The 18,306-nt window shown below is 46.8% G+C and overlaps 1 protein-coding gene across 1 annotated transcript; it reads right to left on the bottom strand.

Moving 5' to 3' along the window:
- Positions 1 to 696: 696 nt before the first annotated feature.
- On the bottom strand, positions 697 to 11,577 carry LOC123145879 (D-lactate dehydrogenase [cytochrome], mitochondrial). The gene is made up of 17 exons (XM_044565388.1): positions 11,287 to 11,577; positions 11,110 to 11,203; positions 10,933 to 11,033; positions 10,773 to 10,821; positions 9,216 to 9,308; positions 8,869 to 8,983; positions 8,185 to 8,245; positions 7,975 to 8,011; positions 7,836 to 7,897; positions 7,576 to 7,672; positions 4,002 to 4,076; positions 3,551 to 3,659; positions 2,672 to 2,781; positions 2,418 to 2,480; positions 1,804 to 1,883; positions 1,413 to 1,587; positions 697 to 1,287 (listed from the first exon to the last, which is right to left on the bottom strand). The coding sequence occupies exons 1-17, from the start codon at positions 11,514 to 11,516 to the stop codon at positions 1,168 to 1,170; spliced, it is 1,671 nt and encodes a 556-aa protein (XP_044421323.1). The 5' UTR covers positions 11,517 to 11,577; the 3' UTR covers positions 697 to 1,167.
- Between the last annotated feature and the right edge of the window lie 6,729 nt (positions 11,578 to 18,306).

The raw sequence follows: 18,306 nt of genomic DNA, 5'->3' as shown, positions 1-18,306 counted from the left end.
GGCGAGCGCGCACGCGTCCGTCACATGTCCGCGCCGACGCAAATCTGGCTCAAAAATAGGCCGGAAATGGGTCACACGCGGACGAAAAGCGGACGCGCGACCATTTGGGTCGGTGCGTTGGGCCGACTTTTATGTCCGCGCCGACCCAAACGGACGGCAGCGGACGAAATGGGTCGCCCCATTGGAGTTGCTCTAAGGTTCTTGCAGCAGAGATCGAGAAGCTTCCAGAGTGTGAAGAAATTCAATGGGCACAACACAAACACACAGTGCGATTGGCTGGCTCAAGTTCGGGGATAGGAATACCCAATATTTTCAGAATTTTGCGTATGCATGAAAGAAGAAAAACAGAATAAACCATCTTAAAGATGAGCAAGGGAATTGGCGTGAAGGCACGGCCTATCTGAATCCTTTGATCAATGATTATTTTTCGCTTTTGTTTGCTACTGAAATTGAAGGGCCGGACCCAGATTTAATTGATAAGGTTGTACCTCGAGTTACAAGGGAGATGAATGATGCACTAGGTAAGCCATTTTCAGTTGAAGATGTTAAAAAGGCCTTATTTTCCATTGGGGATACAAAAGCTCCAGGTACGGAGGCTTACATGCAATTTTCTTTAAAAGATGTCAGCATTTAATTGGTGATGTTTTGACAAGCGAAGTACTTGATGTCATCAACTCAAAGAACATCCCTCATGGATGAAATGATACCGTCATAGTGCTTATTGCCAAGGTGGACAGTCTGAAGAAAATTTCACAATATCAACCTATCAGCTTATACAATGTTCTGTACAAGGTTATCTAAAAAATGATCTCATTTCGTCTGAAAGGTATACTCGATCAAATAATATCACCTGTAATGGTGAGCCAGAGGTTCTGACCCCATATGCAGTAGTCATGGCTGAATGTTTTGCGGTCGCTCAGAGAATAGGTAATATCACTTTCCAACATTGTCCAAGGGATGCAAATAAGGTGGCCCATAGTCTAGCTAGGCATATGCTTATGATTCAACTTCTACTGTTTTCTGGGATGGTGATCCACCCATGTTTATTATGCCCCTTGTAATTAACGATGTAACCATCAACTTATTGCAATAAAGAGCCATGAGACATTCCTTAAAAAAAAGCTTGAATAACCCAACCCACTGGCATGGAATCAGGCACTGGGTTGGTCATATGCAGACGTGGGGTGGGATGAGCTTTCCTGGATTCATGATGTTGTTGGGATCCAGCGCGGCCTTTATCCTTTTCATCGTCCTCAGTGACTCCATCCCCAGCTCCTTCTCTAGGTACTGCCAATGCACACACCAAAGCACTTGTCACTTGTCACTCATGGGTGGTGACTTGTTTATGAATCATGTGGAAATTCGAAATAGATCACGGCCTTGATAAGATAAAGAGGTCATAGGTCACCTACCTTCATTTTCCCCGTGCCAACACCATGCTCTCCTGTGCATGTACCTTCCATGGACAGAGCAGTATGAACCATGAGATGGTTTAGTCTCTCTGCTTCCCTTTGCTCTTCCTCCTGGCTTGGATCAAATAGGATAAATGTGTGGAAATTTCCGTCACCGGCATGGGCGATAACCAAACTGAAAACATATACAAGTCAGAGAGAAGGTCCTGGATAATTAAAAGGATAGCATACTGCTGGAGCTGCGATAAGAATTGCATGCTACTTCATCAAGAGTTCGAATTTTCAAACTGCCATGCTCTCCTATAAATATAAATCTAATGCAAAAGAGATGGCCATGACTTTCCTAGCTACAACAGAAAAACCTAGGTACAGCGTAAGGGAGAATATGTACCAAGTCAATGGTGACGCATCAAGTAGTTGCTTAGACACAGATATGCATTCTGCAAGTCTAGACAATGGGACACAAACGTCCTGCATGAACAACAATTGGGGCGCCATTAGAATTTACAAGACTTGATGCAGCTCATCCACTGAAAAGCGGCAGATAATAAATCTACAATGATCATAATGAATATTAGCGATCTATATGAGCATATGAGATTAAAAAAATGAAGCTGACAAGATCTACATTTATCACTAACAGACAAAAAAGGCGTATGTGTTGATTCAAACAAAGAAAAGAGAGCGGCGCCAGTTACCCTTACTTAACTGAGAAGATATTTCGTTGCTATTTGCTAAGTACTGTCTCTGTAAACTAATATAAGAGCGTTTAGAACACCAAAATAGTGTTCTAAATGCTCTTATATTAGTTTACAGAGGGGGTACCATATACTAGAATGTGAACTAAAACTGGATCATAGTTTAGCCCATATTTTGCCAAATGATGATTAGGGCATGTTGACAAATGCCAAGATTCACAACTAAGGAGGCAAACATAATGGCATATGATGCATGCCACTAGAGACTAACTATCTCTAACCGATCATACTGAGCAAGCAATCAAACCGTTATCATAGCTTGACGATCAGGTTCCATGGCAAAACCAGCCCAAAGTGCCTCCTTCCTGATCTGCGCATAGAGGAAAATGCCATTAATATATGCTCCAAAACCAAATATCCTATATATCGCAGTACTATTATTGTCCAGAAACCAGGGAACATAATGTCATACTGTATTACACTGGTATTGCATGGCATGTGCACAATCATGCAGCACAAAGAAACATCTGTAGAGTAGCTCTACAAGTTCAGACGACTGACCTTCCACAGTTCCTCTTTAGCATTTGGCTCTTCCACAAAAACAAAATCAGAACCATGGTGCTCTGCAGCAATCTTTTGAACCAACAACGTTTGTTCAAGTGCATATGCTTCTAAATAGTTGCAATGGAAAGAGATTAACAAAGAAAGGAAAATCAGTCAGTTCTTGATGTGTAAACTGAAGGAATGTTTGCAGCTTAAGAAGAGCTTTAAGTAACTTGTCTAAGCAAGTGAACAACCAACAGAAGATGATAATAAACTACTGAATATATGTTAATTACATCCCCAAGATAAGGAACAACTGTAAACCACAAGCATGAACTATGGGTATCACTTCTGAAAATTGTCTAGAGTCTACTAAAAAGTAGTGTGCACAAAGTGAAGTTAGTTTTAATAGAGAGATTGGGTCTCACATAAATGAGGGGTCAAAAGGGGTTGCCTAGTCAGCAGTGAACGTGGTCAAAACCAATCAACCGAGTCAAAACCGGGTTCAACTGACCGAGGGGTTGATTTTTGAAACAAGTGGCAAGTTGAGGGTATGAGACAACCGATTTTGAAATTGAGGGTTGAATCCGAAACCGAGTGGCAAGTGTAGAAGTGCATGCTCTAGCCAATTCAACCAAAAGATCGATCTGATGGAAAAGACTAGGCAATACATTTATACGTCAACACTCTTCCTCACGTGTGGCGCTAGCCGGGTCTTGAATTCAAGACCTCTTGGCTCTGATATCATGTAGAAGTGCATGCTTTAGCAAATGCAACCAAAAGACCGATCTGATAGAAGAGACTAGGCAATACAGTTATACGTCAACAAGAAGTTCAGGGCTATAAAGTGGACTTTTCTCGTACAGTATAATGGCTTAAAAGTGCAAGTTGGGTTACCTGTCCCTATGAATTCAAACATCAAGGTCGGCACTTCAGGCAAGCTTTTACCATTTGCCATGTTTATTGCCCTTATCTGAACCTCATCCAACAATTCCACTCTCGAGACCTAACCAAGCAGAAAAAGAATCAGTAACTAACTAGCCAACAACAACCTTAGTGAATTTTGGTTACCCATTGATACATCTCAACAAATGTAACTTCTACTCAAGAATTTCAACAGAAGTCAACCTAACACCTACAATAGTCCATGAAAAACTTCTAACACCACCACCGACGGCCACTTAATGTGCAATGAACAAATTGTGTCACATGAACAAATACAAGCATGGAAATATGAACGTTCACTCCATATATATGGAACAAAGGATGTCGATTATTTCATATCTGACTTACATTTCTTTTTCAAATGTCATAGCAATGAAAGAAAAACGGAAGGACATGGACGAACCTGTATGCCAGAATGCATTGTTGCAATAGCAACATCAGCAGCATCCTTAACAGTTTGAAAATTGCACATAGCAACCTGAATACATATAGCATTTAGGAGGAATGAGTTAATAGGCAAAATGAAGACGCAGAAAGAACTACAAATAAAAGGTCGACAAAGCTAGACGAATAAGGTAGCGTCCTATGCATGGGGAAATACACTTCGGTTCCTGGTTGTATATACACCCTATATGCGATTTTTATTTAATAATTAAACAAGAAGTAAAAATAGTTAAGAACTATTTTTAGAATAAACTTGACTTACTTGCGCACTAGTATATAAATTTTCACAAAAAAATCAATGTTGACTTCACAGCAAAAAGACAAAAATTATTTGCTATTATAGGTCACTCTTCAAGCTATTATGATGAAAATTTTGTCTTTTTTGAAAAGTAGTCAAAGTGAAATTTTCTTTTTGTGGAACTTTTCTCACGAGTACAATGGAAGGTAAGTTTATTTCAAAAATATTTTCAAATTTTTTTGACTTTTTGTTGCATTACTAATTCTTTTCCATATAGGGTACATATGTACCCATAGACCAAACATCCGCGTCGTGTTGTAACTCTGGATGTGACCTTCTTTGGGCTTGTACAAACTCTTTCCTTCTATTCGTAACTCTGGGTGTGACCTTCTTTGGGCTTGTACAAACTCTTTCCTTCTATCAATGCATCGAAACGAAAAGCTTTTGCGTTTTCCCGAAAAAAAAACACTTGCCAAATTTATATCATCGAACATTAAGCCAATAAACATTTTTTTAGAAAAATAGGGAAAACATCACATAGAAAGGTTCCGGTAGAGAACAGGACGCCTCCCCATCCTCCCGCGACGCCCCGCGGGCGCACGGGAGGCCAACCCTAGCCGCCGGCGGGGCGTCCCTCCTTCCCTCCCTCACCGCCGCTAGGGGGCGCGGCTGGGCGAAGCCCGGCCGGTACCGGCGCCGGCGGGGTGCTCTTCTTCCCCTCGCGCGAGTGGCGAAGTGCGGGGCGGCTCACCTAGGCCTGGGTGCTGCGCTACGCGCCGGGGCTAGTCAATGACGGTGGTCCGTTGGGTGGCACGATGGTGGAGGGTGTGCCTTTGGTCGCCGGGATTAGCGAGGTCGAGGCCAGATCTGGGGCCGGGCGGCGCGGACCGGGGGCGGTGCAGGCTGCTGGTCTCCGCCCCTGCCATGGCCACGACGGGTGGTGGTGCGCCGCAGCAGCGGCTGGCCGGTGGGCGGGCCGGCCAGAATCCGGAGGCTACAACGGCAGGACGACGGCAGGCATCGCAGTTGGGCTACTCGGTGGGCTTCCTTCGCGATTGGCGGCGGTCCCTCAGGTCTCTTCTTGCCGATGGGCGGGTGTCTGTTGGTGACCTCATGTGGAGCTGCGTTCGCCGCCGAGGTGGGGCGACACAGGAGGTGTCTGGTAGGGAGGCAGGCTGGAGGGATGGGAGACACCGACGAGCTCGGGCCACCCATCGTTGGCACACGGGCGTGCCGTCCCGGATGCGTCCGCTCCCCCTCCTCCCCCGTTCCCCGGCCGTGTGTGGGCTCACACAACTCCGGCATTGTTCGAGGCGGGACGTATGCTATAGTCTCTTCGGTTGGGTGCGCCCTTTGGCCCAAAGCCGGTCACTTTGGTCGGTCCTGGGGGTGTTTGGATGCAGGCGGTGGCCGTGGCAGCGGGAGGCATGGCATTCGTGGGCGGAACTTGCGCCTCGGGAGCGGGCGAGCGGCCATGGCTATGCGGGTGGGTGGTCGTTGGTGGTTGGCGGAGCAAGGATGCGTCGGAGGGGTGGGTGTGACGGGGTACATCACTTGCCCAATCTTGAATTGGCCGATGGCGGCGGTGTCCGTGGACACCGTATCCTTCATGAGGCTCCGCCGCGGTGCCCTTACTCCTTCGAGTTGCTCTGGGTGAAAACTCGATCTTTGGGATCGGATGGTGGCGGCTATCAATGGTCGTTCCCTTCTAGGAGGCACCATCTTGGAGTCCTTGTTTCGTCGTTTTCCTTCTCACCTCTCCTCGGAGAATTGGAGGTCTCCATTGGCTCCAAGCGGATCATCCTCACGCATGTGTAGTGGCTTGGTAGTCATTGAGGTGGTGTGGCGGTGCTCAGCACCCTTGTATCTTGCCTTGGGTGTGTGTGTGTCGTGTGTGGTGGTGGCGTGAGTTTGTATCATGATGCTTGTGGATCGGTGCTTTGTATATAAAGCGGGGCGAAAGCCTTTTTGGGTAAAGGTTCCGGTAATTGCCAAGTATAGGATAAGATAGACCAAACAACAGCAATAACAAAGCCTTTAGTCCCAAACAAATTGGGGTAGGCTAGAGGTGAAATCCATAAGATCTCGCGGCCAACTCATGGCTGATACATGGATAGCAAGAATCCACACACCCATGTCCATAGCTAGTTCTTTGGTGATATTCTAATCCTTCAGATATCTCTTTACGGACTCCTTCCATGTCAAGTTCGGTCTACCCCTACCTCTCTTGACATTATTAGCACGCTTTAGCCGTCCACTATGCACCGGAGCTTCTAGAGGCCTGCTTTGAATATGTCCAAACCATCTTGGACGATGTTGGACAAGCTTCTCTTCAATCGGTGTTACCTCAACTTTATCTTGTATATCATCATCCTGGACTCGGTCCTTCTCATGTGGCCACACATCCATCTCAACATGCGCCTCTTCGCCACACCTAACTATTGAACATGTCGCATTTTAGTTGGCCAACACTCAACACAATATGACATTGTGGGTCGAATCGTTGTCTTATAGAACTTGCCTTTTAGCTTTTGTGGCACTCTCTTGTCAGAGAGAATGCTAGAAGCTTGGCGCCACTTCATCCATCCGACTTTGATCCTATGGTTCACATCTTCATAAATACCCTCATCCTTCTGAGGCATTGACCCCAAATATCGGAAGGTGTCCTTCTGAGGCACCACCTGCCCATCAAGACTAACCTCCTCCTCCTCGTGCCTAGTAGTACTGAAACCGCACCTCATATACTTTTAGTTCTACTAAACCTAAAACCTTTCGATTCCAAGGTTTGTCTTCATAACTCTAACTTCCTATTGACCTCGTCCGACTATCGTCGACTAGCACCACACTATACACAAAGAGCATACACCATGTGATATCTCCTTGTATATCCTTTTGACCTCATCCATCACCAAAGTAAAAAAGATAAGGGCTCAAAGTTGCCCCATGGTGCAGTCCTATTTTAATTGGGAAGTCAGTGTCACCATCACTTGTTCGAACACTTGCCACAACTTACCGTACATGTCCTTGATAAGATAGACCGTTAAAAGAAAATATGGTGTGTTCATACAAATGTTGTTTCCATTCTTAATATGCAGATAACAGTTAAGTCATAGTAATACAGCATGATGAATGGTGTTTCTCCACAACATGTGCTAAATAAAAAGTGTATATCCTAAACAGAGAAACAAGTTGAGTTGTTAAAACTTAAAAGTTAATATTCAAGTATACCCAATGCAGTAAAAATAGTTAGCAAAACATTATTTTGACAGTGAATAAATCAAAACAGAAGACCTACCACGGAACGAGATGGGAGCTTTTGAAGTCGTAAAGTCACTTCTGTAATTACCCCTAAAGTCCCTTCACTTCCAATGATCAACCGAGTTAGGTCATATCTGACATTCAACATGGTGCAAAGTAAAAAAAGTTGTCAATACTAATGGCAGCAACAGATGTAGACATTATGGGAAAAGCAAGCAGCGCAGCGCAGCTAAGATTTCACTCCCGAACAAACGAAGTCTTTTAGTCTTATAAGAAGTAGGAGCAGTTCTTGTATACCCAGCTGCACTCTTTCGAGCCCGAGAACCGGTCTTGACAACGTCGCCATCTGGTAGAACAACCTGAAGTACAATAAAAGATTACTACTTGTATGTGAAGTCAAATGTATAAGGTGGGAAAATGTGGATAGCAAAAGGACCTGAAGATTGATCACATTGTCCCGCATAGTTCCATACCTACAAAGTAAGAAGCAAATTCATCAAAGCCATTTAATATTAGTATCATATAAGAATATAACAGATAAACAGGCGAATCGTGCACATTATGGTTGTCCTTCCTCTCTGTGTGGATGGGGTTACAGATGCATCGTAGAAGCCAAAAAGTGGCCCGAAATTATATGGAGAATTACCTCACGGCTAATGAACCAGAACATCGTGTAGCGCACATTCCACCAATAGTGGCTCCAGGTCCTGTAAATCAGACCAATGTAGATAAGCTACGCCACTAAGCTAGTGCAAAAGCAAGTAGCCGTTGATGCTATTTTGGACCCAGAAAGATGATCGAACTTCAGTGCAACTATTGAGTACTACAAACATGCATAATTATCTCCCTGTGACGGTACATAACACCTAAATGTCTGGAGGGTGCAATTAGCATTGATTATAATTTCATATTAGGTTATGTCAATCTGGATTTTGCACCTAAATGTCTGGAAGATGCAATTACACTACACAGATCAGTCGCAAACAAAGCTCTTCAACTGTAGTCGAGTTACACTGAATATGAAAGGGCAAAGGGGGGGAAGGACATGATGAAAGGTTTTTCTTTTGAACTGTTTTTTTACAAGATTGATCTGTTTGGATCTTGGTCAATGATGGTCTTTTTATTTATGTTGTCGATTGGATAATTATGTACCAGGTTATGTCAATCTGGATTTTACATGGTCGGTTGAAAAGGTAAAAAGGAAGGATAGACCAAGTGCTCTTGGCACAAGTGGGGAGTACTTCACCACTATGCTAGGCCTGTCCTTTGTTGGTTGAAAAGGTAAATGAACAGAAAAAATATTGAAGGGAAAAGGAAACAAGGAGCTTGCCTGGGTCAAGAGGGAAAAAGAGACCATGGGGTTTCAGGTATTCATTCAGCTCAATCCATCCAACTCCTGGTTCAACTACAACATCCATATCCTCAACATGCAGGGATTTGATTTTCTGCAAAGAATTTATGATACATGAAAATAGATGAAAGTAGCAGATCGTATCCTGCATGAATAGCTCACTGCTAAGAAAGTGCTTGCCGGCTTGGTGTAACAAAATCTACTATATCTAAATAGCTAGCCCCCACTACTAGGAATTCTCTAGCTTCTCCTTGAGGCACATCACCCAAATTAATTTAGCCCTTGGATACACTAGATTAGTATACGACAACCATCGGAGTATTTACCTTCATTGAAGACATGTCAACGCAAACGCCACCATGAGGTGCCAACGTATGGCCCTCAATTGATGTAGCCCCACCATATGGTACAATTGGCACCTGATTCCAAGAAAAGAAAGAAAGGAACACCACGTAGTGTTACTGAAATGGAAAGTGCCAACTCCTTCCACAAACTCCTGAAGAAAACACAGGCTGCTCGTAATAGGAGTATAATAAGTAGGGACAACGCTACACCTACGTAAATTGTTTCACGTATCTTACGAAGGAGCTTAGATGGATAAGAAAAGTGAGGGGCCCCCACTGCCTGAAAATCGGGGGGGGGGGGGGGGGGGGGGGTGTATTAGTTTGGCAAGGAAGGTTTTGTAGCTTTTAGTAAAAATTACGTAGGTGTAGCATTTTTCAATAAGTAGTATCATGCATGTCAACTACTGGTGGCATGTCAGACCTCATCCTCCACCTCGGCGGCAGATGTAATGATGGGAAGAAATCCCTTGTCGGCTCGCGCGGCGACGACAGCGGCGCCGCATTCACGTTGTTTCCCATGTTGGTGGTGCTTTCTTCATCACCTACCTGTTGTCCGGTGAACTTCTTGATATTCTCTGTGAGCTATCTCCAACATTTCCACACACTACCGTTGGGTAGCCCCTCTTGTCGTCTCTCGCAGTTGTGTGTGCCCTTCCTATACACTCCACCTTGGGCAATAACCACCCTCGTGTGGGGATGATTTCATTAACGGCATTCTCTTCAATCATGTCACTTCACCATCATAGTTATTTCACGACACGTCCATGGGAATGAGACCCTCCCTTCCGGCGGTGAACTCATGGCTCCCCCTCGTGCATGCTCGTCGAGCAAGATCCATTTCCTTGGTCATCTTTACTGCTACCTAGGCAATGACCACCCTTCCCGAGTGTCGGATGGCTCGGTCTTGGTAATTGCACAACTCCTTGATGTGGCCACCCGTGGTCTACCCCTGTCAGTGGTTGCGGTGTTGTCTTGGTGGTGCTTCCACGTGTATCCCTTGAAGTTTGTTGTTGTGCTATCTCTTGGCATGATATGCTGCTTTGATAGCCTCTCTGCTGCTAGTGCACCATGTATGTTCGTTTTTTTAGGGGTCGTGCACCATGTATGTTGTTATGCCTTAGCTTGTGCTGCACCACAGCCATCTATATTCTTCTGATGTCTAGGCGGTTGATCCTTGCGCTGCGTTGTAACTTGTACTTGGTGTTCTTTTTTGGGGGGTGTTTTCTACATTCTTGCCTCCGCAAGATGTATTGCCCCTCGGGGCTCGGGCTATCAAGGGTTTTGATCCAGTTTCCCACATGAACTGGATCATGGTTTTCGACCCCGTTTTCCGTGTAAACTGGTTCATTTCATTTATTTTGAATTGAGATCAATATAAAAAAGAAAAGGAACAGTTGTCTGGCACAATCATGGAAATGGGCTGTTGTGGAAATCAGAAGTACATGATACAGAATCCAAATCAGGAATTCTTGCAAAGCAGGGAGCATATGATGTTCATTTAGGCTAATGAATGGAAGAGTGCCATGCATGCATGCATACCTTGTACTTGTTACAAATCATCACAATCTTCCGTACCTCATCCTGGGACCTGCAAGTCAGTAATTAATGGAGGCATTACAATACATGGAACGAGCTTGGCGTATACAGTAAATAAACCAGCAAAACGGATCTATCGTCAGTGTGTGCCGAGTGAGATCACTTTGGGAAGACGACGACGTCGGGCACGTTGACCGCCTTGTGGAAGCTGCTCTGCGGCTTCCCGTGGAAGCTCCTCTCCTCGTAATCCACCGTCAGGTTGTCCTGCAAAACAGAAACCCGGCCACTAGCTAGGGCAAGCCGGCAATGGCAGCTCGGAACTCGGATTCATTTCACTTACCCCGAGGAAGGATGCGAGCTCTTGCATGAACTCCTGTGGCACGCGCTTGCGCTCCCCACGCACCACCAGCTCGGTGCTGTCTTTCCCACCGACCCTGGGCCAAATCAACAGGCAAGCACAAGGCGCTGTCAGCTCAGCGGTCAACGATGCGAGAAGTGACGGAACAGTCGCATGTACCGGTGGTCGGGGCCGGCATCATCGCAGAGAGCGGCGGAAGCGGTGGTTCCGGCTGCGGCTGCGGCTGCGGCGGCGAGGAAGGAGAGGAAGGCGGGAAGGCCGCGGCTGGAGTTGGGGGAGGACGGGTCCCGGGGTTGCGGGAGGGGCTGGGTGGAGAGAGGGACGCGGAGGGCGGAGAACGGGAGGAGCGCGCGGCGGGGCCGGGAGAGGCGGATGAGGGTGGCGGCCATGGATGGCGGCAGGCAGTGGGAGAGTTGGTTTTCTCCTTTTTTTGAGGGAAAGTGAGAGAGTTGGTGGGGTGGGCGGCAGCCTATATTTGCACCCCGGCCGCACGATCCTGGCTGTTGAATCCTGACGCTGTGCCTCGAGATGCGCATCCCATAAATAAGTTTATCTGAATCCATCACCGTGTGAGATGGATGTTACGGTCGTGGGTGTCGTAGGGATGCTCATCCAGCGACACGCTGAATCGACGCGAGCCTAGGCTAGGCTCTGCACACGTTTGGTCGTTTCCGCTCACACAGTGATGCGCCGGAGGCATGCCCGTGATGCGCGCAGCGACTCGTGGGTGATCTTCTGTGGTCATCTGTACACCGTATTCGTATTTTTCTCAATTTCTGCAATAGAAAATCCTGCGCCTTATAAAGCTGCATGTGAGACGAGACGTATCGGAGACAACTTTTCTTCAGCACCCGACGGGGTAATATCCCTAGTCTCTCCCATGTCGCCATTGTCGGACGTGGCATGTGTTTGTTTCCTATCAAGGAAAGAAAAACTTTGTTATGCGTTTGCGGTCCATGTAATGCTATTATTCTACATTCAAATCTATTCTATTTTGAGCCATGCGTACGTGTATTTAAAACAACAGTTTTGTTAAGTCAAAGACTTCATCATGTCTCAGTCCATGTTATATTCTTTTGATCTTGCTCTTTTTCTCTTTTGGTATTTTTTCTTCTTCTTACATACTATGTCACTTAACTGAGACTTGGTTAACTATGTTGGAGTTGTGTCGAATATTATTTATACAAGATAGGTTACAGTTCGACTCTAAGTAGTATTGTGTTTTCATGATATGGAGTCGTGTCCTAATAACACACTTCTATCCTACGCCTCTCATATACAGTGAGCATAGACACACGATGTAATCTATACCAACATAATAGCACAGACGCGCAAGGAAAAGACGGCGGCATGTGCCGGCGTACAGAGCGACTTGCAGTTGGAGCAACATTTCATCCGCCGCTGTCCGTTTGGGTCGGCGCGGACAAAAGTCCCAACGCACCGACCCATTCGCAAATCGCGTTCCGTGGACCCATTTCCGGCCCAAATTTGCGGCAGAAATGCGTCAGTGCAGACGCGAAGCGAACGCGTCGCGCGCCTTCTCGGTGTCCGCCGCGTCCCCACCTGGCGGCCGCCCAACTACCACGGTCAGCTATATTAATGACGACCGCCCACCTCAGGCCCACGCGTCAGCGTCGACGGTCGCCCTTTTTTAATCCGAGCGTGTGGTGGGGGTCGTCCTCGTCCGCTTCTAGAAGCCCCCCGTCCCCATCTCGCCACCCCTCTGCTCCCCCGTCGGCGACAACCCTAGCCACCGCAAATGGGCTTCTCTGGCAAAGGCAAGGGCAAGGCCCCCGCCACCTCTTCCCCCTCCCTCCTCCTCCGTCATAGTCTGCCCACCGGCCACGGTAGCACGTCAGAGTCCCAGTGCACCAGGCGAGGTGGCACTGGGAGCACCGCGTCCCCCTCCCCTGCCCCGACGTAACGCTACCGTGTGACTGGCACTTGGATCTGGAGAGGATCCCGGTGCCGGTCATGCGGCAGTCGACGAGGGCGCACGCGGAGGAGGTGCGGCGTCGGCGGGAGTTGCTGACGCCGGAGTAGCGCCGCCAAGCCGTCTAGGCGTTCGACCCCCTAGTGTGGGAGCAATGGTTCGCCTTTGAGCACGAGGAGGCCAGGAGGCGTGGCGTCCGCAACGTGTGGCGTCGCTCCCATCCGCCGCCCTCGTCGTGCGCAACGATGACAAGATGGCACAGGCCGCCTACCAGGCGGCGCTGGCTGCTGTCCTCCGGGAGAGCGAGGAGGACGAGTGGCGCATGGAGGAGGAGGAGGAGGTGTACCACGCGCGCATGACGGAGGCCATGGCGTTGTCCGCGACCGGCGACTGCGTCGTGCCGCTGCTGGCCCCACAGTCCCCAGCCAAGGCCGAGCCGGAGCCGACCCCCATCGAGCGCTATTCCTGGACCGGGGTGGTGCGCGAGTGGGTCAGCGCGCCACCGGTCTGGATGGGTGCGAGGGAGGCGCAAGAAGGCGCCTACCTCGAGCAATGGCGCCAGCGAAGGCTGGTCGAGGCGCCGCGAGGGCGAGTACCTCGAGCAGCTGGAGCGCGACGTCGAGGAGGAGGTGCGTCGTGCCCAGGGTGGGGCACCCAGCTGGCGGCGGCACAACCAGCGGAGGAGGACATCGCCCAGGCCTAGGAGATGGCGTTCCCTTGGGCTGGCCCAGCGCCGACGCTGATCGACCTCACCGGCCCCGACGACGACAACGAGTACGCCTTGGGCAACGCGCCGCCTCATAGTTGTATTAAGTTTAATTAACATTAGTTAATTTAAATGTGGATGTATGGACTCTCGTCGGCCTTTGTGGCCGGCATTAATGTTTAACTAATTTTTTTAAATATTTGTGTTCTATTTTTTCGTGCAACCTAAAAAATGAATCGAATCAGTGTTGGGCACATGCACCGACCCAAACGCAAAAACGAACATGAATGTCAGCCGGGCCAATTTGGACGGACAAAAAACGGATAAAATCGCCGTCCGTTTGAGTCGGCTGGCTCTTACCGATCAAGAGGAAGCGAGCAAGGTGCTCGAGGACGTCTCGACGATATGGCAGCAACAGTTGGCATCGGCAGAGTCAATCGATCCAGATCGGACCTGCCAGCGCGTGTGGCAACCCTAGGTGAGAACGGATTACGCCTGGGCGAGCATGGTCTACATGGCAAATACTGTAATGCAAGAGATGAGAGTTTATGGTGGGTACTTGGTAGGCTTGATGTAGATCTCTCCGGTAACGGCGCCAAAAATTCTTCCTGCTACTTCTTGAACTTGGGTTGGTTTTCCCCTTGAAGAGGAAAGGATGATGCAGCAAAGTAGAGATAAGTATTTCCCTAAGTTAAGAACCAAGGTATCAATCCAGTAGGAGATATACACAAGTCTCCAATCTATGCACCCGCACAAACAATCAAACACTTGCACCCAACGCGATAAAGGGGTTGTCAATCCCTTCACGGTCACTTGCAAGGATGAAATCTGATAGAGATAGATATAAAAGCTTACTAAAATGCAAAACAAAGTAAAAACAAATAAATTGCAGCAAGGTATTTTTCGGTTTTTTGGTTTATAGATCTGAAAATATATGATGAAAAATAGACCCGGGGGCCATAGGTTTCACTAAAGGCTTCTCTCTTGAAGGAAAATAATACGATGGGTGAACAAATTACTGTCGAGCAATTGATAGAAAAGAGCAAAGTTATGAAGATATCCAAGGCAATGATTATGAATATAGGTGAAAGTGCAACTATCCCTGGGTGGTTTTGGTAATTCCTAACAGCATATAGCTCATTGAACTAATGCTTTTTCAAGATAATCATTTCAGAAAGTTCAATGATTGGCATGGCATGGATTAGGAATGTGTACCCCTCAAAATGCTAAGGACACATATTGGCTCAAGCTCAAGACTCTACATTTTCATTTTAGTGATCCAAGATCACATTGAGTCCATAGGAAAAGCCAATACTATTAAAAGGGGATGAGGTGTTACTTAATGGCTTGCTTGCTCAAAATGCTTAGTGATATGCTCCAAAAGCCCTCAACCACTTTCTCATATCCACATATGTCCCAAACCAAAAGTCAAACTTGGCCCCACCGAAATTATCTATCCGGCGCCACCGAGTTCATTCGACATAGCCACTGCCAGAAACCCTAGTCATTTCGGTCTCACCGATAGGGATCTCGGTCTCACCGAGATGGGATTGCAAACTCTCCGTTTCCCTTTGTAACGTTTCGGTCCAACCGAGATGAGCGATCGGTCCCACCGAGTTTGCAATGCAAACTCTCTGTTTCCCTTTCGTAACATTTTGGTCTTACCGAAATGAGCGATTCGGTCCCACCGAGTTTGCCTGACCAACTCTTTGTTTGCCTATTACAGAAATCGGTCCTACCGAGTTTATGTGAATGTGATCGGTCTCACCGAGATTACGTTATGCCCTAACCCTAATGAAATCGGTCCCACCGAGTTGACATGTTAGTCCTACCGAAAATCCTAACGTTCACATTTTGAACTAAATCGGTCCGACCGACTTTCATGATTTGGTCCCACCGAGTTTGGTAAATTTTGTGTAACGGTTAGATTTTGTGTGGAGGCTATTTATACCCCTTCACCCACTCTTCATTCGTGGAGAGAGCCATCAGAATGTGCCTACACTTCCAGCATACATTTTCTGAGAGAGAACCACCTACTCATGTGTTGAGACCAAGATATTTCATTCCAACCACAAGAATCTTGATCTCTAGCCTTCCCCAAGTTGCTTTCCACTCAAATCATCTTTCCACCAAATCCAAATCAGTGAGAGAGAGTTGAGTGTTGGGGAGACTACCATTTGAAGCACAAGAGCAAGGAGTTCATCATCAACACACCATCTATTACCTTTTGGAGAGTGGTGTCTCCTAGATCGGTTAGGTGTCACTTGGGAGCCTCCGTCAAGATTGTGGAGTTGAACCAAGGAGTTTGTACGGGCAAGGAGATTGCCTACTTTGTGAAGATCTACCCTAGTGAGGCAAGTCCTTCGTGGGCAATGGCCATGGTGGGATAGACAAGGTTGCTTCTTTGTGGATCCTTCGTGGGTGGAGCCCTCCGTGGACTCACGCAGCCGTTACCCTTCGTGGGTTGAAGTCTCCATCAACATGGATGTATGATAGCACCACCTATCAGAACCACGCCAAAAATCTCCGTGTGTACATTGCGTTTGCTCCCCCTCCAAACTCCTCCCTTTACCTTCATGTGCAATGTTTTACATTCCGCTGCTATGCTATTAGACTTGCATGTGTAGGTTGATTGCTTGACTTGTGCTAAGTTGCTAAAATCTGCCAATACTTAAAATTGGGAAAATGGTAGATTTTATTTGGTCAAGTAGTCTAATCACAATAGGCATCACGTCCGTGTCAAGTAGACCGACTCCTGCGTACATCTACTACTATTACTCCATACATCGACCGCTATCCAGCATGCATCTAGAGTATTAAGTTCATAAGAACTGAGTAACGCCTTAAGTAAGATGACATGATGTAGAGGGATAAACTCAAGCAATATGATGAAAAACCCCATCTTTTTACCCTTGATGGCAACCATACAAATACGTGCCTCGCTGCCCTACTTTGTCACTAGGTGAGGACACCGCAAGATTGAACCCAAAACTAAGCATCTCTCCCATTGCAAGAAGAACCAATCTAGTTGGCCAAACCAAACTGATAATCTTAAGAGAAATACAAAGATATCAAATCATGCATATAAGAATTCAGAGAAGATTCAAATAATATTCATAGATGAACTAATCATAAATTCACAATTCATCGGATCTCGACAAACACACCCCAAAGGAATATTACATCGGATAGACCTCCAAGAACAACGAGAAGAACATGGTATTGAGAATCAAAGAGAGAGAAGAAGCCATCTAGCTACTAGCTATGGACTCATAGGTCTGTGGTAAACTACTCACGTTTCATCGGAAGGGCAATAGAGTTGATGTAGATGCCCTCCATGATTGAAACCCCGTCTGACAGGATGCTGGAAAAGGCCCCAAGATGGGATCTCACGGGAACAGAAGGTTACGTCAGCGGAAAAGTATTTTTGGTGGACGCTTCTGGTCGTTTGGGAATATTTCTGAATTCATAGGCCAAGATTTAGGGTTAGAAGAGCTCCGAGGGGCCCACAAGCCCTCAGGGCGCCGCCGCCCCCCCCCCTGGGGCGCGCCCCTGTGTCTTGTGGCCGCCTCGGGACTCCTCTGACTTCATCTCCAAGTCCTTCGTGTGTCTTCTGGTCCAAGAAAAATCATCGCGAAAGTTTTATTCCATTTGGACTCCGTTTGATATTCCTTTTCTGTAAAACTCAAAAACAAGGAAAAAACAGAAACTGGCACTGGGCTCTAGGTCAATAAGTTAGTCCAAAAATAATGTAAAATAGCATAATAATGCATATCAAACATCCAAAACAGATAATATAATAGCATGGAATAATCAAAAATCTCCAACGTATCTATAATTTTTTATTGTTATATTATCAATTTGGATGTTTTATAATCTTTTTATAGTCATTTTATATCATTTTTTGGTACTAATCTATTGACATAGTGCCAAGTGTCAGTTGCTGTTTTTTCCATGTTTTTTACATTGTAGAAAATCAATACCAGACGGAGTCCAAATGCCACGAAACTCCATGATGATTTTTTATGGGCCAGAAGGACCACATTGGGCCCTGGCTGCGCCTGGGGGGGTGCCCCAAGGGAGGCACAACCCACCAGGGCGCGCCAGGAGGCCCAGGCGTGCCCTGGTGGGTTGTGCCCACCTCGGGTGCCCCCGGACCGCCTCTTTGCTCTATAAATACCCCAATATTCTAGAAACCCTAGAGGCATCGACGAAATATTCATCCAGCCGCCGCAGAGTCTAGAACCACCAGATCCAATCTAGACACCATCTCGGATGGGGTTCACCACCTCCATTGGTGCCTCTCCGATGATGCGTGAGTAGTTCTTTGTGACCTTCGGGTCCGTAGTTAGTAGCTAGATGGCTTTCTCTCTCTCTCGCTGGATTCTCAATACAATGGTCACTTGGAGATCCATATGATGTAACTCTTTTGCGGTGTGTTTGTTGGGATCGATGAACTTTGAGTTTATGATCAGATCTATCTTTTTATATCCATGAAAGTTATTTGAGTTTCTTTGATCTCTTATATGCATGATTGCTT

Source organism: Triticum aestivum, chromosome 6D, assembly GCF_018294505.1.
Source record: "Triticum aestivum cultivar Chinese Spring chromosome 6D, IWGSC CS RefSeq v2.1, whole genome shotgun sequence".
Lineage (NCBI taxonomy): Eukaryota > Viridiplantae > Streptophyta > Magnoliopsida > Poales > Poaceae > Triticum > Triticum aestivum.
The sequence above is the reverse complement of the archived record's forward strand: the minus strand, read 5'-3'. Positions and strand labels throughout refer to the sequence as shown.

Bases quoted from the DNA above. Each gene is read 5' to 3' on its own strand.
- LOC123145879 (XM_044565388.1), bottom strand. From the start codon at position 11,516: ATGGCCGCCACCCTCATCCGCCTCTCCCGGCCCCGCCGCGCGCTCCTC. The intron at 8,984-9,215 runs GTAAATACTCCG...AATTCTTTGCAG, and splicing joins TTGACATGTCTTCAATGAAG to AAAATCAAATCCCTGCATGT. The intron at 8,246-8,868 runs GCAAGCTCCTTG...TCTGATTTACAG, and splicing joins CTTTTTCCCTCTTGACCCAG to GACCTGGAGCCACTATTGGT.